The following is a 25884-nucleotide window of genomic DNA, read 5'->3' as shown; positions in this document are numbered from 1 at the left end:
TTTTATCCTAAAATGTTGATCTATCATTAAATTTTTTTATTGATTTTTATGAATAATATGATGTTCAATAATAATATGATATATTGAATAACAATGTGATATATTGAATAATATGATATATTATTTATATTTTATTTAATTATTATACATAAATATCTTTTATTTTTACTACTACTACTACTACTACTTACTGTGTCTTTTATTATGCATGTTATTTTTTATGTAAACTTTCAAAATGCTTTGGCAGTACATTTGTAACATTTGTCATGCCAATAAAGCAACTTCTGAATTGAATTGAATTGAATTGAGAGAGAGAGAGAGAGAGAGAGAGAGAGAGAGAGAGAGAGAGAGAGAGAGAGAGAGAGAGAGAGAGAAAGAATGGCCCAAGTGTCCATTTAAGGGGAAGGGTCAATGACAACCTCACAAATTTAGGCACACGTGACTTTTCAAACTCTACTCATGACTTTGTGCTAGTTACTTCTGTGTAGTTGTAGTCATGTGCACTTTTAAAATCACAATGCATCTCTCAATTGTTCATCTTCGGAAAGACACTGGAAAAAATATTTTCCTGTCATGTGTTGGTAGGCCATGTAATATTTGTGTTGTAAAAACTCATCCTATTTTGCCAATGCTTTTGATAATTTTTTTCTTCGATCAATTTTTGTGTCATTTGTATTTGTCCCGTTTTCTTCACATGTATTTATTTTTTTCGCTCATAACAAAACAGAAATTAAAACCACCGGATAAATGAAACAGCAGATTGCTGTGACATTAAGGTCTGGCACCGGGAGTCTCCCCGGGTCTTTCGCCTACTGGTCCGCCCTATCAGGCAGTGGTAAATGTCAGCTCTTCCATGTTTTTCGCGCATGCTCCGTATGATCTGTCCGAATAAAATGAATCAGTTCATCAATTCTCTCAGCATGGTTTGATTTATTTCAGGTTAGACTAGCATATTCTCTCGGAAACTAGCTTTTTTCTGAGTCGAAGTGACTGTCTTGTATGTCTCAAAGTGAGTAGCTGAATAAGTATTAATTGACGCGAACGGTTTTGAATGATTCAGTCCGTTTTGGTGAACCGTTTCATTTCAAAGAACCGAATCACAAAAACGATTCGTCCAAACGAACGGGACAGCAGTTTTACGCCTTGCAAGAGACTCTTGCCAACCGCCAACATAAAAGAAGAAGAGCAGACCCAGATTTGTAAACAAACGTATTCTGTCATCATTTTGGTTTATTTAGTAATATCTCTTCACGGATTTCCAGATTTGTTGTTACTTTCAGAAAACGCGCTGGGTGTGCCTCGGAGACTCACTAATACTGTTTTTAGAAGTCAGATTTAGCTGGAAACAGCAACAGTATGAAGAACATTTTAGGGATTATTCTGTTTCTACTACCAATATGCGGTAAGTGTGCGGTTTCATTATTTATTATGGAAGCCTGCTTTCGGTTTCACCCCTTTAAATAGTTTTTGATGTTTCATTAAAGGAAAACGGCAATTGAAAACCTCTTGATCTTTAAATCGCAGCATTTTAAACCAACAAGGGTGACAACAGTGTATTGGCTCCTTTTTTCCTGAACCCCATGAGTCCTGGTAATAACTTTCCTTGGAGCTGGGTAGTAAAGAAGTAAAAAAAAATCAAGTACAGTAAATTACTTTAAAAAAATATTAATAATCATACTATATGTATCATGAATACATCACCACATATTATTTACTTAACGAAAGTAATGCTTTCATAACAGCCTAAATTGAGACCAGTAACTCACTTTTCATGAAGGATAAAAATAAGGAAATTCAAACGTGCAGTTTTACAATGAATATAGATTATTTGTATGGGATCCTACGTTGTCAGGCAGACTGATTATTATTTATTTACAGCTGAATAATTAAAATTGTGTTAATTATTTTCACAAGACAGGACTAAATTCTCTCCCTTTAAATGATTTTTTTATTAAACTCCCCAGCAGTGTGTCAATTTCTGAGCCGGGGGACACTTAGTGATTTGTGGGTGTAGCAGTCGATTCTGTTCCCTTCTGGAATTCCAGTTCCCCTGTTGTGCCGAAATATGTGACCCGTCGAAAACTGTGACCAGTAGGCGCTGTTCAGTAAACCTTTCAGTCGGGAACGTGCTTGTCGCTCATGCACGCGACCGTGAACGTGCAGACACTGAAATCAAGCAAGCGGCAACCTCCAGCTCTCCCCCGGGAAGCCAATACGGAAGTAACTGAAACTGCAATTCATCAAAATTCCGCTAGTCCTGGCTCCATAATAGAGCAAATTGCAATTGAGCCCACTGTTAGAATGGCGAACTTTACAGCCGAAAAAAAGGTGTTTACAGCCTGGTACAAAGAACGATTTTGGTTCATATAGCTATTATTACCCTCCATGACAACTGTGAGGGGGGTGAATTTTTTTTATAACTCATCCATTTCCTTTATTTTAGGTTATATTAAGTTTGCATAATTAAGGGCGTGGCCACTTGAGTGACAGCTAGGTCTCGCCGGTCGCCGTCACTTCACCTCAGCTGAATCCGGCAGATTAGCCACTGATCTCAGCATATTCATCGTATTTTTGTGTTGTTTTATGTGGCTTTACACAGTCAGTTGCCTTTTGGACTTATTTCTTACAATTATCAGATGATATGGGATGCTGTGTGCATTTAATTGTGCCCACAAACCATTCATGTGGCCTTGTTTCCCATGTGAGTAAAGTTATATACTTGTATACCATCTCTATAAATGTATTTGTTTTATTTAAGATCATTTATCATCAATATTTTTCTTTAGACCCGTAAAGCTCTCCAGAATGTGACAGATTGATTAGCTGTAGGCTCTAGATCAGTCCTCTGAAGCGTTATCATACAGTGTTTTGCTGGAGTTCATCAATAGTCTTGCATTTACTAACACACACTATATTTGAAGTGTTTGGAAGTAATTTGCGTTTTCCTCCTGTAGAAAAACGTCATAAGAACAATGCTTAGTGGCTCAATATATTACTACAGTGTTTTTAAAAGTCTAAACACTTTATTGATATAGTGTACACCCGAGCACATGTGGTCAGAACACAAACGAGTCGCAGGTAATAGAGTATTAAGCGTTTCTCCCAAAGTAAAGTCTGTCTGCCAGGTCTAAGCAAAGTGCCAGCAGGTGTCTGTAGCTCCGCTCACTCTCTGCCTCTTTGCCCTTGTTTGGTATCCCGCCGTGGGTGCGATGACGCGCGAACAAAACGTCGACGGTTGGCCGCGCCTACTTGTAGCTTCTTTTGCAGTGTTCAGAAACCTATGGGTGACGTCACGGATGCTACGTCCATATATTTTACAGTCTATGAAATCAAGCGATCAGCATCGAGCGGTGCTGTAAAATGATGTTTTAAATCCTGGGATTCAGAAAGCAGGTTCATGGACGAACTTTAATGTAGTCCTGATATGTTTACCATCCAAATTCTTGTAAAGAAGAAAAAAAATAAAATAAAATAAAATTCTGTCTCTGTTGTCGTCTCCTGATAGACTCGTAGTTTGTAGGTTTCGTTATGAAATAATTTATGCATTCCAGATTCAAACTACTGACATTTGACACCGTAGATCGGCTTCACTCAGATCGGCTTCACTCAGATTTATTTTATTATGTTACTTTGGCATTGCAAGACATGAAAGCATTGTCCATTTTTGCTTTCCGTACACGCAATTGTGTTGGGGTTGTGTCTGCAGACTCTGTTAGCGGACACGCTTCGTGGAGAGGGAACTGGAATTCCAGAAGGAAACAGAATCGACTGCTAAAGGGGCCTAAGCAATTCCAAGTATGGGGCCCTAGCATTGAAACTCAACATTTATTTTTTCTCTATCTTTTTTGGTCAATAAACCTGCATGTTTAAAATATATTTAAAGTATATTATATTATATATATATATATATATATATATATATATATATATTAATATTTAAATGAACCCTTATCTTCTTAATCTAAAATTAAATAGAATAAATTCACAAATGAAAAAACAAGTTCACAAACTGTGTACAGTTAATTAGCCATTTTTGTGATTACACTTTAATATTAATAAAATAAAAACATTTAAATAAGTTTAATTCACAATCAGTGAAACTAATCTTTTCACTACTTTTCATATGAATCGGCACCTGTTTATGAATCGGCAGCCATTAGGCTACTTTTCACTGCGAAATGTTATTTTATTTAAACGGGCCCTGTATCTCTTAACAAGCTCACAGCGCTCACCATCTAACAGGTGTTTCAGCCAGAAAGCAAGATTGCAGAGCAAGCTGCGTTTTAATTGTTTGTCTTATTTCTACTTTTTCCCAAATGTTCTCAAAGTTCTCACTCGTGCACATGTAACGGTTAGTACTCGGTTTCCTCTGCATCGTGTACAGTATAGATGAGACCCGACACCCAATCACGCCTTGAACAGATCACTTTATTCTGGTACACAGAGTACAAACACAGTGATCAGTTTCGGCTTAACATTAGACTTAACATGTCGTCCACGACCACTCTCTTGGCTGGCGCAAATAATAATTAAGTAAACATATAACATGAGTTCAGAAACACAGTAAATATTAAATCATGTACCTGGTAAACAGAGTACAAACACAGTGATCAGTTTCGGCAGTCTAACGTCCTGCAATGATGGGTGTATATTAGCAAGTATAAAGTTGTATCTTATGCACAAAGAAAAGATACATTGTGAATAATAAAAACAAAAAGATCAATAAGAAAATATGTATTTTACAGGAGCTCTCACTCACAACGACCACTCTCTTTTCTGGCGCGAATAATAATGACCCGTCCGGAACTAGTTTTTAACATGCCACCAGCCAATGAACAGAGAGGGGGGTCATTCAGAATTAAAGGGCCATGTACATAAAAGAAAAGCAAGTGGAAGCATTTTTAAAACCTGTTACACACACTCTACCTACCTCTACCACGATTGCTGACAGACTGGCAATGTCTTTGAACTGCTGCTCACACCTTGTGCATGTACAGAAGGAACAGTCCGTTATTCATGGGGGTCCCTGGTTTTAAAAAGGAGCAATAACGTTAAAGTCTTAACGGTTATAGACAGATTTTACAATATATGATAGAAAATATATAAAAGAGCTAGAAGATTAATATAGGATTCTTGGCATTGGTTGGCGCCCCTAATTTCCTAAGGCCCTAAACGGCTGCTTACCTCATTTATTGGTTAAGTCCGTCCCTGTCTCTGAGATGATGTTTCTGTTTGTTCTGCAGGTGTGTTTAGTGCTGAAATGAATGTGTCAGTGTCAGTGATGGCACAGAATGTGACTCTTCACACTGATATTACTGATATAATGGAAATCACTCGAATAATTTGGAGGTTTGAAAATACATCAGATTCCATTGCTGAATTCAATGGAAGTAATACCACCTATCCCACTAATGGCACTGAGAGATTCAGAGGCAGACTGGTGCTGAACAGTCAGACTGGATCTCTGACCATCATGAACATCGCAACCGCAGACACTGGACTTTATAAAGCAGAGATCAACCACAAATCTGGTTCTCCAGTGTGGTTCTTCAATGTTACAGTCATTGGTGAGGATATGTATATTTTTAAGTTTTTATTTTACAAATCGAACTGAACTCTGACCAGTGAATTTTAGGTTTATGCATGCATGTTTTAGAATGAATTGCAGTGGTTAATTTTGCTAAACAAATCCAAAATGTTAATTAACTATGTTAAAAAATTATAACAGTAAAAAAAGAAATTCTTTGTATTTTCAATGTTGAAGCATTAACTGTTAATTTCACTTGTTGCTGATAATGATTTTTATTTTTATTTTTACATCTATCAAACTAATACAAGATTATTGTACTTTTAAAAGATAAGTTAGCACAAACTTAATCCAAAGTAGCCAGAAAGCATTACTATAAATGTGTAATTACTAGATTATATTACTGAATAATACAGATTTTGACATGCCTAATTTGAGATCAGTAACTGATTACAATTCATAAGCTGTTTTCATGAAGGATAAAAATAAAGGCAAACATACAATTTTTAAACGTTTATGGGTTGTTTGTTTGGGAGCCTACTTTCTCAGGCAGACCGATTGTTCTTTATTTATAGCTGAATTATTAAAATGGTTAATTATTTTAATAAGGCACAACTAAATTCTCTCTTTAAATGATTTCTCATTAACATTCCCAGTGTTTCGATTTCTTAGATGCTGTTTCTGTTTGTTCTGCAGGGATTATTGATGCTGAAATGAATCTGTCAGTGTCAGTGATGGAGGGACAGACTGTGACTCTTCACACTGATATTATTAAAATAAAGAATATCACTCGAATACTGTGGAGGTTTGGAATGTTACGCATTGCTGAATTCGATGGAAAAGATATCACCTTTCCCAACGAAGACACTGAGAAATTCAGAGACAGACTAAATAGGAAGAGTCAGAATGGATCTCTGATCATCATGAACATCAAAACCATACACACTGGTCTTTATAAAGCAGAGATCAACCACGATCATGGGTCTGTTGAGTGGTTATTCAATGTTACTGTCAATGGTGAGAATATTACTTTTGAAACTGAACAATATTAAGCATAACTACATTTCATCTACAGCCTCTGCAAACAGACTGCAATCCTAAATCACATAAAAACACTAGATTTAAAATGAATAACATTAAATTGATCATTCCAATATGGCGAATACATCCATGTGTTTGGAGCTGATGTAAATTACAGACTCTTAGTACATAAATATCAAATAGTATTCTTAAAAGAAATCTTTATTTGTAATTAATCAAGGATCATTAACAACGATTATCTAAAGATCTACAGTAGTGGATGTTTATGGTGTTCATTCTTGTTTTTCTTGATCAGGTTCAGGTTTATCTCCAGGTGCTGCAGCAGGAATATCTGTCATCGTTCTTCTGCTGGTGTTTGCAGGAGCAGCTGCTTTTGTGTTTTACCATCGCCACAAACTTCTTCCTAAAAGTGAGTGATGTAGTGCTACAGAAGAGTGTTAAATGTAGAATGCACGTTCCATATATAGTTAATAGTTATGATGTTGAGTTTAATATTACAAAATAAATTTTTAGAAATCAAGTATTTTTGATTTTGATCAAGCTTCTTTATTTTGTCTAAAGCTACAGTATATTGCATGTTTGAATTAAGAGACTGCTTGATTGGTTTAAATTTCCAAGTATTTATAAAACTTTTATTTCTATGTGCTTCTAAACAGCGGAAATGCATCAAGCAGAGTTCTCTGATCAACAAAGTCTGACGTGTAAGTATTAAACATGCTATTGTAGAGTTTTAACATTGTTTTCACAGTCAGTATATAAACTAATTTTAACACCAGGGGCCTGTTTCAGTAAGGAGGTTCAACCGACCAAGTTTAAACTTGAACTCTGAGTTGATTTACCGAGAGATTAAAAACTCAGAGTTTTCGGTTTCAGAATAGCTGATCTGAGTTATGGTCAATCAACTTTGAGTAGAGCAACTCAATGTTAAGCGTGCACACCGCGACTATAAAAAAGGCATTATCAATGGAGCGCAGATATTACGAGTGACTATGGCAACATCTGAAAAAAGAGATCAGCATTTCTTTCTCCAGCTGAACTTGATGTGCTCAAGTTATAGCAAATATGAGCATATATTTTAAGAGCAACACCACTACATCAGGGAAACAGAGACTTAAGTTAATGCATAATTTTACATTTAAAGTATTTAAATATTTCAGTATAATAAAATAAGTAATGTTATGTGTGACTTTTATCCAATTTTTACACACGTTCCTACTTTTATACTTGTTGATCAGTTTTAATAGATTTAGTGCGCTTGTGTGTGTCTGCCTCTATTATTGATCAAGTGATAGAGGTTGATATGACGTTTAGAATGTAAGCAGAACTAAACAATTGTTTTCAGAAAGAATAATCCCATTAATCTAGTAAGAGCACATGTCCCTGTTGAAGGTCAGTGAATTTAAGCTAATTATTCATTAAAAAAGGACAAGCCATTCTCGTACGTGACTTCGTTCTTTGTGTGACTGAAATGTAGGCAATAGCTATGTTTCCATCCAAATATGTTAAATAAATTTATGTGCAAAACTGGAATAATCGCATAAAAGATGTGTGAATAAATCAGCGTTTCCATCCAACGAGTCAAAGAGAACAAAATCGTCACTTCCTGAATAAACGGGCGCCAAATATAAACAGTAAAAATAGAATTTACTGCGGTAGAAGAAGCTGCGTCAATATTTTCTTTATTTAATAAATGTACTTGCGCCTCAGAAAACAATGCTGTCACACAATGAACACATGGGGGTGTTTGAAGCCATGAGACGCGGAGACAGACGCTCTTTACACGCTGCAGATGCTCTGGAGATCATTAATAATATAATAACTTTAATACTGAAACGGTTAAGGCATTTTAGAATGTATGACCAAAACAACATTTAGGATGTGTTAGTGTGCTCAGCCTGCTGGTTGGTCCATTCACACATGTCGAATAAAAGTTTATCTTACTCAGTTATGTGCATGTTTTTTATGCGTATTTTCAAAAGTTATGTGCGTCATGACGTTTTTATGCGCATATCCAAAATGAGCATTAAAATGGGTGGAAACATAAGGCTAAGCCGAGAAATACCGCTTCGTCTTTAAAAAAAGGGGAGGAGACCGACTGAAACTCAGAGTTTAGAGAATAAAACCTGCTACTGACCAGGTTAGGTTCACGGAGTAATTTACCACAGTAACTGACTCGGAGTTAAAGTTACCTCTCTTTTAGAAACAGGCTTGACTTACCCTGCGTTCTCCAGTTAAACACCATTTTGACACGGAAAACCCAGAGTTTCTCTCATTTCAGGGTTAAAATACTCAGAGTTTTCAATTAACCTCCTTTCTGAAACGGGCCCCAGCTTTGTTGAAATTGGTTTAGAGTAGCAATAACTGAAGTCTGTGTTTGTCCACTGTTGACTTGCATGATATTAACAATCGTATTTGTGTTTGATTAGTTTGTGTATATTTTATCATGCATCTCTTGTGTTTGTGTCACTGTATGTGTTTTAGTTATCTTATTAACTGTCATGGTCACTGCTGGTTTTGCCCTTTATGGCCACTAGAGGACACCATGTTGTAGTTGTGTGCTCTTGGACAGCATTTCCCGTATCTTATCATCACCAGCTGTTTTTGTTTAGTTTTTGCTTTTTAATACATCCCTTGTGCTGCGTTCATGTTTGGTTTGCTTTAGAGATGTACAGAAATTTCGGCCACCAGAAATTCGGGTCAAAAATAGGAAAAAAAGAGGGAAAAAATGAGCCGAAAAATTCTATTCAGTAGAGGTGTGAACCTACACTGGTCTTCCGATTCGGTTCGGTTAAGATTATGCCATCGATTCGGTTCAATTCGATATCTCGATCTATCACGGGGCATTGACAATACTTTCCATACACAATTTTATGTTTTACTTTACAGCACAAAAATTCTTGTATTAAAATGTATAAATATATTTATATATTGTTTGTAATACAGTTGTCTTTTAATACGAGCAGTCAGAAATATGAATTGTACCTTTAATTTTACCTGCAGAAAAAAAAAAAACACTCTTTTTGAATGTATCAAACAAAACTCAAGTACATACACAGAACAACATGAGCATTTTATAACAAATTAACAAATGTAAATATTATACTGATTTCTTTTTGAGCATTGAGCGAGTTTAACACCTATGATTGGTCACACACTCAACAGACAGGGCTGCGATTGGCTCTAACGCCCGATTTACACAGGGCTTCAGCATCAATGCTTGCAGAGGGCGTGTCTGAAGTTGGGGCTGACGCAATCATCATAGCAGCGTCAGCCAATGAAATTAATCAGCAATAGGCCACTGTCTGAGCTGGTGTATTTGCATACAGCGATCTGATTGGCTGACACATCCGTTGCCACTTGAACCACTGAAGCAGCGCTGATGGATCCACAATGCAGTTTTGCAACGCCTGATGTCACCCATTCAAAGTGAATGGGAAGCATTGACACTGACGCCCTGACATTGCCACTAAAGCTCTGGCACTGTTCACTGATGAGTGACACTGATAAATGGTGCGGCGATCAGCTGATCCATAATAAACGCGGTGGAGAAAACCCGCTCTGCAGACACACTCATGTTTGGATCCGCAAGTATTGCTGTAACAGCCGAGAGGAGAGAAAACGTTACCTCACGACAGCAGGTAAAAGGTCCACAGTGAGTGAGTGAGTGAGTGAGTGAGAGACAGAGAGAGAGAGAGAGAAAAGCAGAAATGGAGTTTACAGCTTTCATTTTCTAAATAGCAGTGAAATAGGGGCTTCTGGGTTCTGCTGTAACTTCTGTGTCAGTGAAAGACTGTCCAGCAAACACACAGACAGTGAATTGTGTGCAGTTGTCTGCTTTTTAAGTATTTGGAGTGCTTTAATTACTCACGCTCGCCTCCATCACCATAGTAAGCTACCACAATATAGCACATATAAGAATGACATGAGTACGAAATAACCGGTTAGGATCTATTACTGAACTGATATCGAATTGTCCGTGTCTGCATCGCTGTGCACCGAAGAACAATTAATTTGACACCCCTACTACTCAGCGATGTTCAGCGTGTTTATTTCACTCCTCCTCCAGCCTAGTAATCACACAATGTAAAGCAGCTTTTACACTGGACACAGAAAGCGCAGTGCTATAAAATCCATGTATTTCAGTGGATTGAGCCATGCAATGGTACTGTAGTTTGTTGCTGCACTGACCGAAACGCAAGAGCACCAGCATACGCTATGGTCAAAGTTCAAAATAGCTCAATATTCCGCTCTATGGTTTTTCCACTCATGTACACATTTACATATCAATAGACAAACTGCACATGTTTACCGGAATAGCAAAGTCTGCTCAAATATTGTGCCAACAGTAGATGTCTATCTAGTATACTTGTTTCTGCTGCTTGCATTAGTGCTACTGTACTCGACTCATTTACTGTCATTAAAATTTTACTGTCAACAAAACACTGTAAAATAAAACAATAAATACTTATTACAAAGCAGTTTTGGTTTTCAGCCAAGTGCATCCAGAATTTTGTGTTTTGGACCTAAATTTTCTTTTCCTCACATACCTAGTTTGTTTTGATGTATTTGGTTTGTTCGTCTGCTTTGCCTGCTCACCTTGCTTATTTCTTGTTTATTTCTCGTTTGCCCTTGTGATGTCTTGTGTTTTTGTTAGCCTGCATTACCTTATCATCTTTGCAATAATGAACTGTGCTTGTATCCTCAACCCAGAGTTTGCCCTGACATTAACAGCACTGCACTTTTCATTTTCACATCAACACTGTAAAACAGGAGAATGGGAATGCCTGCATTTCTACTAACAAGTCAGTTCATGTAGCATCATTGGTTATTAGATTGTTCATTTACATTTAATCAAATAATAAATGAGATTAATTCATAATATCCACATGTAACTATATTTATGTGCTGCTGTGACAGATGAGGCGAAGATAGTGTCTGTGAAGGAGAGAGGATCTGTTACTCTAAAGCCTGATGCTGTAATTCAGAGAGAGGATCAGATACTGTGGACGTTTGGACCGCAAGAGACTCTTATTGCAGAAGTCAATGGAAATACCAGAGAGATCTCCACAGATGATGGTGCTGATGGGAGATTCAGAGACAGACTGAGGCTGGACTCTAAGACTGGATCAGTAACAATAACAAACACAGCAAGTGAACATGTTGGAGTCTATAAACTGAAGATCATCAGCAGCACCGGGACCTCATACCAAACATTCATTCTTACTCTCATACGTGAGTATCTCAAGTCTTTAAATGAATGTCATCATTGGCTTCAGTCATTCTTGGGGTACTCTTACATCTGGAAGCATTACAACTTCTATCGAAATATATATCGTTATCGTTTAATATGGAAAAGAAGTAATTGAGATTTGCATTTTTGCCATATGCCCCAGCCCTACTTTGAAAAATTAAGTATCAACAACTTCAATTCTGATTCTGTCAACATTTCAGAGCTGGGTGATTAGTTATTGATGCTGGAAATATTAGATCATATTTACTATCATCTAAGACACAATCATGTCTCCAGTGACCCTACAAACCATTAAATTTAGCCTAATTGCATTTAACTCATCCTTTTTGTACACTATAGTCAACAAGTTTTATATTTCTCCATAGTTTGTGATTTTGATATTGGCAATGCTTCATGAGATTGTAGGTCTTTCCCCTCTTTAATGATGTTTTGGGATATTCAGTTGAAGTCAGAATTATTAGTACCGTTGAATTATTAGCCCCCCTGTTTATTTTTTCCCCAAATTCTGTTTAACGGAGAGCAGATTTTTTCAACACATTTCTAATCATAATAGTTTTAATAACTCATCTCTAATAACTGATTTATTTTATCTTTGCCATGATGACAGTAAATAATATTTGACTAGATATTTTTCAGGACACTTCTATACAGCTTAAAGTGGCATTTAAAGGCTTAACTAGGTTAATTGGGTTAACTAGGCAGGTTAGGGTAATTAGGCAAGTTATTGTATAACGGTGGTTTGTTCTGGCGACAGTCGAAAAAAATATATAGCTTAAAGGGGCTAATAATTTTGTCCTTAAAATGGTGTTTAAAAAATTTTAAACTGCTTTTATTCTAGCCAAAATAAAACAAATAAGACTTTCTCCAGAAGAAAAAATATTATCAGACATACTGTGAAAATTTCCTTGCTCTGTTAAACATCATTTGGGAAATATTTAAAAAAGAATAACAATTCAAAGGGGGGCTAATAATTCTGACTTCAACTGTGTGTGTGATGTTTATATTGTAGTATCATTGACCTGTGAGGGTTAATTTGATGCCATTTTATTTTACTACCACAGCACTCATCGAATGCACTCAATCTTTTTGTTCAGTACTGAATATTGTGTCTGTATTTCTCTGTTTCTATGTGCTTCGCTTACAAATGAAGAGGATGTAAAATCAGTGACAGAGGGAAGTTCTGTCACTTTAAGCCCTGACGCTGAAATACAGAATGATGATCTGATCCTGTGGATGTTTGGAGAAGGAGACAGTCTCATAGCCCAAATGGCAAACATCAGAAAGACCAGAGAGACGTTTGACGGCCCTGATGCAAGATTTAAAGACAGGCTGAAACTCGACAAGAAGACTGGATCTCTGACCATCACAAACGTCAAAAACAATCACGCAGGACTGTACAAACTACAGATCAGCAACAGCAGCAGGGCAACCACCAACAAGACCTTCAAAGTGCAGGTTAAAAGTGAGTGTTAAATTGAAATATGCTTTTTTTTGTAACGTAGATGTACTGAAATGCATCTATTAGACATTACATGATTAATATTCATATCAGTATCAGGGGATTATAGGCCAGATTTTACCAAATGTCAAATTTGCACAGGAGAGTAATTCTAAAACAGCACCGACTGGTGCGGACATTTCTGTGGATGATTTATGGACAATGCACAAATGAAAGAACCACCAATGCAATTTGGGCAGCGCAAATTAACTTAAATGGGAAATAATCAGAGCCAATGTTCATAAGGTGCGAGTGATCTAACGTGCAGTTTTGTTTTTCCTTACCGAGGGTAAGTGGGCTACAAAACTATGTGGGGTTGCTAAGAATAAAATCAATATTCGTGATGTAAAAGTTAATAAAAAAAAAAATTTACTTATTTAATAAATGCTCTTATAGGACAAATATTCAACAAATTGTATAACAAATAGGCAGGTTTATTTATAAACTAATTTTGAGAAAAATCACATGCTTAGGATTGACCATAGATGGTTCCGCATTAGCTAACACAGGAATTGTCTGATTGGTGAATCATAAGTCACATAATATAACCAGAGTTTCATACCTCAGTTATATTTGTTTTGACGAAACCCCCCTCCCACCACCTTCCTTCTATATTTTTCTAGATACAGTGGCGTAGCCCAGTGGTTAGCAATGTTGCCTTAAAGCAAGAATGTCACTGGTTCAACCAGACCAGTCGATGTGTCTGTGTGGAGTTTACATGTTTTCCCCGTCCTCGCATGGGTTTCTCCCGGAAACTGCCAGCATCTAGATTAAATACAGCAATAAAGCAAATGGCTGTTCTTTATGAACAGATCACTGACTCTTTGACTCAATTGATTCATTATAAGAACAAATCACTACTGTGTCATATAAATGTTCTCATCTGGCTTTGCATGGCATTATTTACATTGGGAAAACCCAAAACAGATTTAAAACCTAACTATGCCTGTCACAATAATCAATATATCATATACTATTATTATCATATATTATTGTGCAATACCTGGAGATGACCTCACACCTCAACAGTGTCAAAGTTTATAATAAAACCTTTACCTAATAGGACATTTAATAGTGTGCGTGTGTGCGCGTGTGTGTGTGTATATATATATATATAAATAAATGTGTGTGTATAAATATGACAAAAATTTCAATACAGCCATTCAAAAGCACAGAAAATGCACTTAATACACTCCAACGAAATGGTAAGATTTATAATCTGAATAATACATATTAACCCTCTTTAACATTATTAAATGTAGATGCTGAATCACTGATATGTGTTGGTTTGCACTTAGTTCTAAATTTCAATTTCAAAAACTCTTTTTAATATGGAAAATATTCCTTCTATTGCGCGCCGTTGTTTTTATTTAGAACACAATTTAAATCATTCTTAAATCAGCCTTTAGGCTCGATAGTTAGGCACACTCCTGGTGATTTCATTAATCTGGCAACCTGCGCTTGCGTTTGTTTTAAACCTGGCATGCAATACCGAATTCAACCACTAGGTGTCAAACTTGCATACTGCACCTTTAAGTATTTTAGAATGTCAACTATTCATTTTTTAGCTTTTCTTGAAAGGAGATATTAAGTCACTCTAACTGTATTCTAATAGGCTTCATTACAATTAACTCACTTGTACGTTTATCTTTGCTAAGGGATTGACAATCTCATTTCTTTCTTTTTTTACTGCACTTCTTTGACAGTCAACAATGTGTCAGTGACGGAGGGAGATCATGTGACGCTAAAGGTTCATGTTGAAATTGGTAAAAAAGATCAGATACAGTGGCTGTGCGGAGAAGAAAACGCTCTTATAGCTGAAATCAAGGAAGGGGACAGGGGTATCTTTACATATGATAAAGCTGATGGGAGATTCAAAGGCAGACTGATGTTGAATGACCAGACTGGATCTCTGACCATCAAGAACACCAGACCTGAACACAATGGACTTTATACACTACTGATCAACAGCAGCAAAGGGCGCTGCTACAAACGCTTCTTAATTTTTGTCAGAGGTGAGTCTGTGATTTAGCTCAAACTCCTCCGTGTTCATCCAGAGATTGCTGTATGGATCATTTCATTCATTAGAAATACAAGTACATAGTGATGCTAAACTAGTTCCGTTGCTGCACTGTAAAACATTTATCTGAAAATAACTGCACACCTTAGAATGCTCATCAACCAATCAGAATCAAGCATTCAACAGCCCCCGTTGTATAATTTAATTCTACCATGTAGTTTTAGTGTGGCTTAGTCTAATTGATCTAACTTTTTTTTTTGTTTCTAAGCGAGTATGATATTAGGAAAGGAGGGAAACAACGTCACTCTGAATGTTCTTGCTGAATTGCGAAAAGATGATCTGATCCTGTGGATGTTTGGAGACAAAGACAACCTTATAGCTCAAATGAATGGAGAAACCACAGAGAGCACATTTACTGAAGCCGACGAGAGATTCAGAGACAAACTGCTGCTGGACAAGATGACTGGATCTCTGACCATCAGTGACATCACAAGCGAACACTCCGGAGCTTATAAACTACACATCGTCAGCAGCAGGAGGACCTTTTACAGGAGATTCAGAGTTTTTGTGTGTGGTGAGTCTTTCAGGTTATTAGATCTTCACTTTATACACTCACACACATATACACATTTGGCAAATGCATTTCCATCTCTCATTATTTAATAATGAGAATGATGAAATGCACCATGGGTAAAAACAAAAAGTTAATTATTGCCAATTTTAAAGGTTCAAGACACCCTGGAGAACTTTAAAAAAAATAGTTTTTTACAGATTTTTGTGTGTGTTGAGCATTAGTTAAGACACCGTTAGCACCTGTTAGCTTTAATTGTGGGGAAAACTGGATAATTTTGAGCTTTTGTCAGCTAATTTCATCTCCCGGGTTTAAAATCATTATTGGGGCGGGATCAAAATCGGTGACGTATCGTGAATCTGCCAGTGGAGTGATGATACGTCTGTTTCTCATTATCATTCATAGTGGAGTTTTCTTATTCTATGAGAACACCCTGCTTCTTAAATATTCATTAGAGCACTTGTTTTCGAAGGCAAGGCAGACCTACCAATCTGTGACACAATGACTGGGTTAGATGGCGTCTGCACACGGCATGGGTTGTGCGTGTTGTTTCCATGATCAACAGGGATTGTTGCATGTTTTTCCCTGCGATTCTGTGAGGGCCGATACTGCAAAGCTGTTGGCTTGCAGCAAGCATTTTTGTCTGTACAGCTGTTCGAGAATTGGAGAATGGCAGACTTTGTCTTTTATCAGTTGAGTTCGTTATCATTCAGACACACCGCCTATATATGTGCTGCTGTGTTCGCCCATGTTTAAATCCCCCAGATTACCGGCAGGGTTAATGGTTGGAATAGACAGGGCAAGAAACCTGTTTATACAAACACGATTATCTTTATGATGATATAATAAATTGTGGTTATGTGCATATGACATTACGAATAACATATGTAGAATAAAATTACTGTTTATTTCTTTGCATTTTAACTTTGTAAATTATACAATCATGGGTCTCCTCATGGGTTTGGGTCTCATTTTGTGAGCCAACTGACAGTTGTTTGCTCACCTTTTTTTCCCCTGCCACAGCCACGCCCACTCCTCCTTCTGCTCCCAGAGCTCCACGCCCATCTTGGAACATTTTATTTTTATACTTCTGAGGTAGACTTGAGGGGTTTTCATGGCCCTTTAAGCTATCTTTTCTTAGTTGTCATTGACAAATATTACACTGAAGTGCACTTTATATGCTGATTAAGAGGCTGTTTACATATCTTGTCTAAACATGCGTGGAAAGTGCAAGATGTGTCACTTCCTTCATTTTCAGCACACTTTTGTAGTGTTTGGCTTTGCTGTGTTTATATATTTCCATACAAAGTATAAAGCTGATTGGTTCATTCTAGTCATTTGACTCTCACTGTTTGCTTCCATTTTGAGAAGTTAAGATGTTTTCAACTAGGTGCGCCTGGAAAATGCAAAAACATCACACCTTGTTTGCGTCGCTCCCAATTTGTGCCTCTATTAGAAATAGTTCACTTGCTCACTCAAAAAAGACATGATAAATGAACAACCCCTAATGCTGTGTTCACACCAGACGCGGCAAGGGTGAATAAATCACGCTTTTCACGCGTAAATAGATGCAAGAACATTTTGAGTTTGCTCGATTCATTCGTGTGTCAAATCTGCTTCATTTGCACATCAAATTCACTGAATAATAGACGAGGATTCGCATAATGGGCAGGTCTTCTGTCTGCCCGGTGATTGTAGCTTTGTTGCTAAATGGCTAACATGGATTTTATTAAGAGAATAACAGTGTTTATGTGTTTTATGAAGGCTGATAATCAGCGTCGATTCATTTGGAGTAGTGTCTGAGTCCACTAGATCTTTTCAGAGGTGCACCCAGCTCTGCGAGTTCGTAAACTCCTCCAGAAACTTAAGTTGGATGATGGAGGCTTTCAGCGGTGCTTATGACTGAGCCAAGCCCAGTTTGATGAACTGTTGTCTGATGTCCGCTGGAGGATTTCCCCCTGGGACACCAACAACAGGTGCAAGTCATAAGCACGCCGCTACAAGAGAAAGCTTCTGATTGGTTAACACAGTGCAAATGTCCGCTAAAGTTCAGATTTTCAAACTTGAGCGACTTGCGAGTCAATCGTGAAAAACGCTCAAGTCGCGACACTTCATTTACGAGAATCGCACCATTCGCACCACCTCATTCACTCATATCACGTCGCAGGATGTCTATTCGTGTCTTTGCGGTGACTTAACATGTAAATCACTCGTGCTTGAAGCTTCTTCTGCATTTGGTGTGAATGCAGCATTATACTGATAAAAAATGTCAAGGCAATCCAGCTTTACTTGAAAAACTACATCTAATAGATGCCGGCAGCAAGCTCTCTGCAAGTCCCACATGGTCGCTCACTTAAGCAAAGCAGGGCTGCGCCCGGTCAGTACCTGGGTGGGAGACCAGATGAGAAAACTAGGTTGCTGCCGGAAGTGGTGTTAGTGAGGCCAGCAGGGGGTGCTTAACCTTCGGTCTGTGTGGGTCCTAACACCCCAGTATAGTGACGGGGACTCTATACTGCTCAATCTTTTGGATAAAACGTTAAACTCAGTCCTGACTCTATGATTGTAAATCCCAGGGTGTCCTTTGAAAAAGAGTTCGGGTTTAACCCCGGCATCCTGGTCAAATTTACTCACTGACCTCTGTCCATCATGGCATCCTAACCATCACTCTGTCTCCTCTCCACCAATCAGTTGGTGTGTGTGGTGTGCGCTCTGGCACAAAATGGCCGTCATGTCATCCGGGTGGATGCTGCACATTGGTGGTGGATGAGGAGATTCCCACCAAAAAATGTGCAAAGCTCTTTGAGTGTCCAGTGAAGAGCTATATAAATGCAAGCAGTTATTGAAAAGTTGGAGTCATGCATGAATGAAAGACAAAAAGATATAGTATATTGGCTAAATTCTGCCATATTTCAGTCAAAGTTCTGATCTGTTGTGCTAAACATGTTAAAATAATCAAGCGGCATTCAAGATACTGACTGATGGCTGCTATTTGAGTATGGCTGATTAACACTGTATCAGGTTACACAAGATGATAATTTTAATCACAGTCTGAGTAACTTTCTCTGTTTGTTCACCAGGTGAGACTGATCCAAACACTGTATCTGTGATGGCGGGAGAAAGCTTAATTTTGATCACTAATTTTAATGTAGAGCGAGATGACAAGTTGCAGTGGACATTTGAAGGTGTGATTCTAGCTTCTGGAATGAACGGAGACGTCAGTAAGACTTCATACAAGAATGATGAGAGATTCAGAGGCAGACTGGAGCTGCACCATCAAACCGCATCTCTGACTGTGAAAAACACCAGAAGCAGCGACACTGGAGTTTATCAGCTGAGGATCTGCAATGGACGAGAGAAGAACATTTGCATGGATGTCAATGTTACCGTTTCTGGTGGGTAAATTAACTTTAAAATTATACCCAAATCTATTATTAGTTTTAAGTGCAATTTTTTTTAAAAAGAACAATTTTGTAATTTAGTCAGCCTCATGCCGAGAGGATTTTACAGTTCAAAGCTCAACAAATGGCTTATGGGTTTTGATTTCATAATATACCTTGAATTTTATTGTTTTATTCCAAATGAAAGTGTCCAGAAAGGAAAAAGAAATCCATAAACTGTAACTCAGACTGAGGCTGCATCCAGAATCGCATACTTCTGCTATGCTAAAAACAGTATGTGAGCAGAGTAGTAGGTCCAAACTCCTAGAATTCGAAAATCAGTATGCCAGAAATACCCAGATGACCTAATACTTCCGGCGAGATTCTGAAGTGTGCATCCAATGCGCGCTACATTATCCTATGATGCACCGCGAGAGAATTCATGAATGGGAGTGATGCAACAGGCGTGGCCAGGTCACGTGATCATGACAAAATGGCGGATGTAGTAATTCAGAGTTTCATTCATACTAACATTTATACTATATAGAACATACTTTACTAATGGTCGAGTAGTAAATTCAGAAGTGGAAGGCGTATTCGGTAACAGCCTAAAATATATAATCTGATATATTTGACATCGACATGCCAAGCTGACGTCAAAGCAGCAGCAACAAAAGGTGATTGCGTTGTCAGCCATTTTTCAATGGGCCCAAACAAGGTCACATATCTGACCCTGAACCACAAAACTGTAAGTGTAAGAACTTCATCATATTGCACAGCCCTGATACAGCATTTACTACACACGAGCTGTAGTTCATTTGAGAAGTGACTCAAACAGCTGGGATTGCAGAGGGCATGTTTATGATTTCATTATTGATTGATTCAATTGTCTGCAAGTTTACACACAATATTGCATAGCTTGTATGCGAGTAGAGAATTAGTTTTACTGACAAAATGCACATAACAATTGCCTTTGGTTAATCGTGCTGCCCTGCGGTCCACCTCTGCAGTAGAGTTTGTATGTAAGCTGCTGTCACGCTGCATTTTTTTTGCCATTCATATACATGCGAATGGAGCAGTCTGGAAACGCAAGCCTGTGCGACAAGTTTTTCAGTTTGCTATGTTGGAAAGTTCAAGCTTGGTGAAATCTAACCTGCGAAATCGCATCACGTGTCTGCGCAAGACCAACTGAAGATCAAAACATGACCTCTCTGGATAGAAATTTAAAATATGGATCAGTCGCTCACTTTTTTTAATAATTAATCATCTTGTTTAATCCCGCCCCTTCTCGCAGCACCGTATAACAGAATCTTGCATGCTCAAACTCTAGTGTGACCGCAGCATTAGTCCCATGTCTGCACATTGGAAAACTTTGGTAATTGGCATTTCTGAAGGTGAATTCATAATTGCCATTGTAATGATGCCTGATGCCTGCTTTTGTCTTTGTCTGATTTTCAGATGCCACCAGAAACCGACCAAATGAATCAGCAGTTAAAATGACGCCGTTGCCGAATGGAGCGGTTTCTCAAAGAATGAAGGAACAAGGAACAAGCTCAGTTTAAAGAGATGAGACAGCCACTAGTGTGAAGGTTTAGCATCTTTAATGGGCCTATAGAAACTGGCCAATGAAATAACCCATGTGGTGTTAAGCAGTTTATTACATTTTGGATCAAATTTGGATCAAATAACTTCTGCTGTTGATTATTAATCATTTTATTCGAAATCTCTCAACATAAACAAACAATGGGCTCCATTTAAACAATCCAAACATGCTCTAAAGCACACAGCGCACTTAGAGTATTTTTTAATCCACTTTTGCTATTTTAAGAATGGGAAAAATGGTTGGTGTGCCCAGCGCATTGTCTAAAACAGTTGTCCTAATTCTCTTATGCCGAGTTCAGACTGCGTGGTTTTAGCCATGATATTTTATTCGGCGACAGGTTGAGAAAAATTGCAGACAAATGCCTAAAACCAGTGCAAATCTGTGCTCTTTCACGTGAGTAACAGTCACACAGTGTTAACTATCAAAGACACGATCTGAAAGAACTGCTGATGAGTCACTGACACCCGTAAGATAGTTGGCGATTCAAAACCCTGCCGTGTGAAATTGTTCTGATTAAAAATAACATTGGCGATTACCTACAGCCCATGAGAGAGCAGAATCCACTAGTATGGGTATCTGCAGGCCAGTTGGAAGTTGGTGGCACTTATTTAAGTTAAAAGCACTTATTTTGGTCTATTTGGACCCAAGAAGTGGAGGTAAAACTAGTGGAAATTTGGCAGGAGCACCCGTGTTTGTTTGACGTGTCGTCTGAGCAACTCCACAACCAGGTCGAAAAAAGTTTGAGACATTGCTAATTCCCTTCTAAACCCAGGTGAGCAAAATAAGTACATTTTCTACCCTACTAAAGGCTTCTTTCTCATTATGTAGTTAATTACAAAAGGTATACTACATGACCTTGTGTTGTTTCCATGTGACTTCTTGCGTGTTTGGTTGTGAGATGTAGTTTGAGGACAGAGACAAAGTTGTCGGCGATTCTCCTATTGTAAAGTCATGCAATGTGAACGCTCCTGTCGCCAATCCATCTTACAGTGTAAACACAGCAGCGATGGAATGCTACCCCAGATAGTCATGCAGTGTGAAAACATCTGTGACGCGACTGCTTAAAAAAATTGTGCAGTCTGAACTCTGCATTATGGCTGAGTTTTATCCGTAGCATGCCTTATAATGACCATGTGTGTAATAAATCGTTTATGTAGTGATATGAACATGCATATTACTAACACGCTCAATTGATAAAGTAAAAAAAAAAATACATACACCATTGGCTTTAGACCAGCTTTTAGTTGGTCAATAGCTACATTTCCATGCACCTTTTTTTATGTGCGCTTTGGATATGCGCATAAAGTTTGATGGAAATACCAAGATGCTCTTAAATTTTGAAAATGCGCATAACTGAGTAGGATAAACTTTTTATTCGATAAGAAAAGATGTACTTGAACTACGATAGTAACACTTTTCCCAAACAAATTACAGTATGCCCATTAAAATGTGTGCGAATGGACAAACCAGCAGGCTGAGCACACTGTAAAACATTTGAAAGGTTGTTTTGGTCATTCTAAAATGCCTTAACCGTCTCAGTATTAGTTAATTAATAATTATGTTATTAATGACCTCCAGAATTAAGAATGTCTGTGCTCCGCGTCTCACACCTTCGAATGCCACCGTGCGTTCACTGCATGTCAGGATCGCCTTCTGAGACGCAAGTCATTGAATGAATTTTAAAGAAAAGATTCAAGCAGCTTCTCCTACTGCAGCAAATTCTGTTTTTACTGTTGATATTTGGTGCCAGATAATCAGGAAGTGATGATTTTGTTCTCTTTGACTCATTGGACGGAAATGCTGCTTTTGTTTGCAGGTCTTTTATGCGATAATCCAGTTTTGTTCATAAAGTTAATTCACATTTTGGATGGAAACATAGCTAATGGCGATATTTCTGTTGACTCAAAATAGTCCAGATTGTGGAAATGATAGTCCAGGGCCCAGTTTTTCAAAAACATTCAATCTGGATCAAATTGGTCCAGATTTGGAAATGTCATGTTTTGCTATCCAGGATTAACTGATCTATCTTTTACTACAGTTTTTTAAAAAGATAATTGGGTTGGTTGGATCACTGTGATCCAAATACCAAATTTCAGGATTACCAAATCCGGTTTACCAGAGCCTTAAATACAACCAACAGCTTAACAAAGAACAACAGGTAGGCAAAATACCAGTGTCCACAAACAGCCATTGATTGTTTTAAATGGTAAGGAACAGAAACACTGCAATAAACAAAAATTTGACATGTTTTAGTTTGTTCTAATACAATACTGCTTTGATATTTTTTTGTTGTCGTTTACCAGATCTCATTAGAAGTGCCATGCTTCATATAGGTTTCAAATATGAAGGAATTTATATATGATCAGTAACCATTAAATTTGTGATCATTCACTTAAAAAAAAACTAATTTTTAATCTACTAAATCTATCAAAAAAAAAAAAAAACTGAATCCACAATTCTGATGGGATCAGGATAATCCTGTTATTTTGGATCCAATAGATCCAAATCTGAGTTTTGAATAACCCAAAGTGCTGGTTTAATCCAAATCAAATGCAAGATTGGAGTACATGGTCTGTTCTTAACTTAAAATTCCTCTGTTACTTTTGAAAAACCCATTTCCAAGATTTGATTGACTGCATCTGAAACTGCCTACTACCCAGTACGTACTGCATTTTAATTTAAAAGTACTACTCGACTGTTAGAAAAGTACGTTCTATACAGTATGAATGGAACTCAGACGTACTACATCCGCCATTTTGTCATGATCACGTGACCTACCCACGTCCCTACTGAAAAAAACAGCTTAAACCAACCTAAGCTGGATGGCTGGTTTTAGCTGGTCGACCAGCCTGGTTTTAGAATCAGAATCAGAATCAGAAAGAGCTTTATTGCCAGGTATGTTCACACATACTAGGAATTTGTTTTCGTGACAGAGTTTCTACAGTGCAACAGCATTACAGAGACAGGACAAAAAACAGATAATAAATATATTTAAAAAAAAAAATTGAAGTAGTGAGTGCAAATATACAAATTGACAAGTGTATGTACATGTTTATTACTATATACAACGTTATATGTGCAGCTGTTATGTGCAAATTGGCATGTAAAGTGTGTGGTTAAATAAGTGTATATGTGTATAAAAGTGTATAGCAAGTAGTGATGTTGGTTCCACAATTATTATCATCAAGTGTTCATGAGATGGATTGCCTGAGGAAAGAAACTGTTTCTGTGTCGGGCTGTTCTGGTGCGCAGTGCTCTGTAGCGTCGACCAGAAGGTAAAAGTTCAAAGAGGCAGTGTGCTGGGTGTGAGGGGTCCAGAGTGATTTTGGCAGCCCTTCTGCTCGCTCTGGATAAGTACAGTTCTTGGGGAGTAGGAAGGGTTGTACCAGTGATTCGCTCAGCAGTCCGAACTATTCGACGTAGTCTTTGGAGGTCGTATTTAGTAGCTGAGCTGAACCAGACAGTTATTGATGTGCAGATGACTGATTCAATGATGGAGGTGTAGAACTGTTTCAGCAGCTCCTTTGGGAGGTTAAACTTCCTCAGCTGACGAAGAAAGTACATCCTCTGTTGAGCTTTTTTGACAATGGAGTCAATGTGAGTGTCCCACTTCAGGTCCTGAGAGATGGTGGTGCCCAGGAACCTGAATGACTCCACTGCTGCCACAATGCTGTCCATGATGCTCAGTGGGGGGAGAGCAGGGGGGTTTCTCCTGAAGTCCACTATCATCTCCACTGTTTTGAGCGTGTTGAGCTCCAGGTTGTTATGGCTACACCAGACAGCCAACTCCTTAACCTCCTGTCTGTAAGCAGACTCGTCACCGTCCTGAATGAGGCCGATAAGTGTGGTGTCGTCTGCAAACTTCAAGAGCTTCACAGAGGAGTCTTTTGATGTGCAGTCATTCGTGTACAGGGAGAAGAGCAGTGGGGAGAGGACACACCCCTGGGGGGCGCCAGTGCTGATTGTGCGGATGCTAGATGAGAATTTTCCCAGCTTCACCAGCTGCTGCCTGTCCGTTAGGAAGCTGTTGATCCACTGACAGACAGAGGTGGGCACAGAGAGCTGAGTTAATTTGGGCAGGAGAAGTTTTGGGATGATAGTGTTAAACGCCGAGCTGAAGTCAACAAACAAGATCCTCACATAGGTCCCTGGTCTGTCTAGGTGTTGCAGAGCATAATGCAGTCCCATATTTACTGCATCATCCACAGACCTGTTTGCTCTGTAGGCAAACTGAAGAGAGTCCAGTGAGGGTTCAGTGATGTCCTTCAGGTGGGCCAGCATCAGTTTTTCAAAGGACTTCATGACCACAGATGTTAGTGCCACTGGTCTGTAGTCATTTAGTCCTGTAAGTTTGGGTTTCTTTGGGATGGGGATGATGGTGGAGCGTTTGAGGCAGGAGGGCACTTCACACAGCTCCAGTGATCTGTTGAAGATCAGGGTGAAGATGGGGGCCAGTTGGTCAGCACAGGATTTTAAACAGGCTGGTGTTATAAAATCTGGGCCTGGTGCTTTTTTCCTCTTCTGTTTCCGGAAGACCTGGCGCACCTCGTCTTCGTTAAACTGTAGGGCAGGTATGAGGGAGGCGGGGGGTGGTGGAGGTGTTAATGGTGGCGTGAAGGGCAGTTCAGAGTGGGTGTGGGGGGTTTTCTCAAACCGGCAGTAAAACTCATTCAGGTCGTTTGCAAGTCGTTCATTGTCTACAGTGCTGGGGGATGGTGTCTTGTAGCTTGTGATGTTTTTCAAACTTTTCCACACGGATGCTGAGTCGCTGGAAGAGAACTGACTCCTTAGTTTATCAGAATAGTTCCTTTTTGCGACTCTGATCTCCTTTTCCAGTGTGTATTTGGCCTGCTTATACAAGGCCCTATCCCCATTCCTGTAAGCAACTTCCTTGGCCTGACGTAGCTGTCTGAGTTTTACAGTGAACCATGGTTTGTCATTGTTGTATGTGAGTTGAGTCCTGGTAGGAATGCACACGTCTTCACAGAAACTGATA

General features: G+C 38.4%; 1 protein-coding gene across 1 annotated transcript; it reads left to right on the top strand.

Moving 5' to 3' along the window:
• The first annotated feature begins 1118 nt into the window (after positions 1-1118).
• Positions 1119-23869, top strand: LOC130215491 (uncharacterized). The gene is made up of 12 exons (XM_056447303.1): positions 1119-1199; positions 1281-1402; positions 5244-5567; positions 6224-6544; positions 6864-6977; positions 7225-7269; positions 11486-11800; positions 12970-13281; positions 15024-15332; positions 15606-15911; positions 18986-19300; positions 20744-23869. Exons 2-12 carry the CDS (start codon positions 1357-1359, stop codon positions 20845-20847), a joined length of 2511 nt encoding a protein of 836 aa, XP_056303278.1. The 5' UTR covers positions 1119-1199; positions 1281-1356; the 3' UTR covers positions 20848-23869.
• Positions 23870-25884: the final 2015 nt, after the last annotated feature.

This window comes from Danio aesculapii, chromosome 22, assembly GCF_903798145.1.
Source record: "Danio aesculapii chromosome 22, fDanAes4.1, whole genome shotgun sequence".
In the NCBI taxonomy this organism is placed as follows: Eukaryota; Metazoa; Chordata; class Actinopteri; order Cypriniformes; family Danionidae; genus Danio; species Danio aesculapii.
Note: the sequence above shows the minus strand (reverse complement) of the source record. Positions and strands in the feature narration are given on the sequence as shown.

Bases quoted from the DNA above. Each gene is read 5' to 3' on its own strand.
- LOC130215491 (XM_056447303.1), top strand. From the start codon at position 1,357: ATGAAGAACATTTTAGGGATTATTCTGTTTCTACTACCAATATGCG. The intron at 15,333-15,605 runs GTGAGTCTGTGA...TTTGTTTCTAAG, and splicing joins CTTCTTAATTTTTGTCAGAG to CGAGTATGATATTAGGAAAG. The intron at 15,912-18,985 runs GTGAGTCTTTCA...TTTGTTCACCAG, and splicing joins ATTCAGAGTTTTTGTGTGTG to GTGAGACTGATCCAAACACT.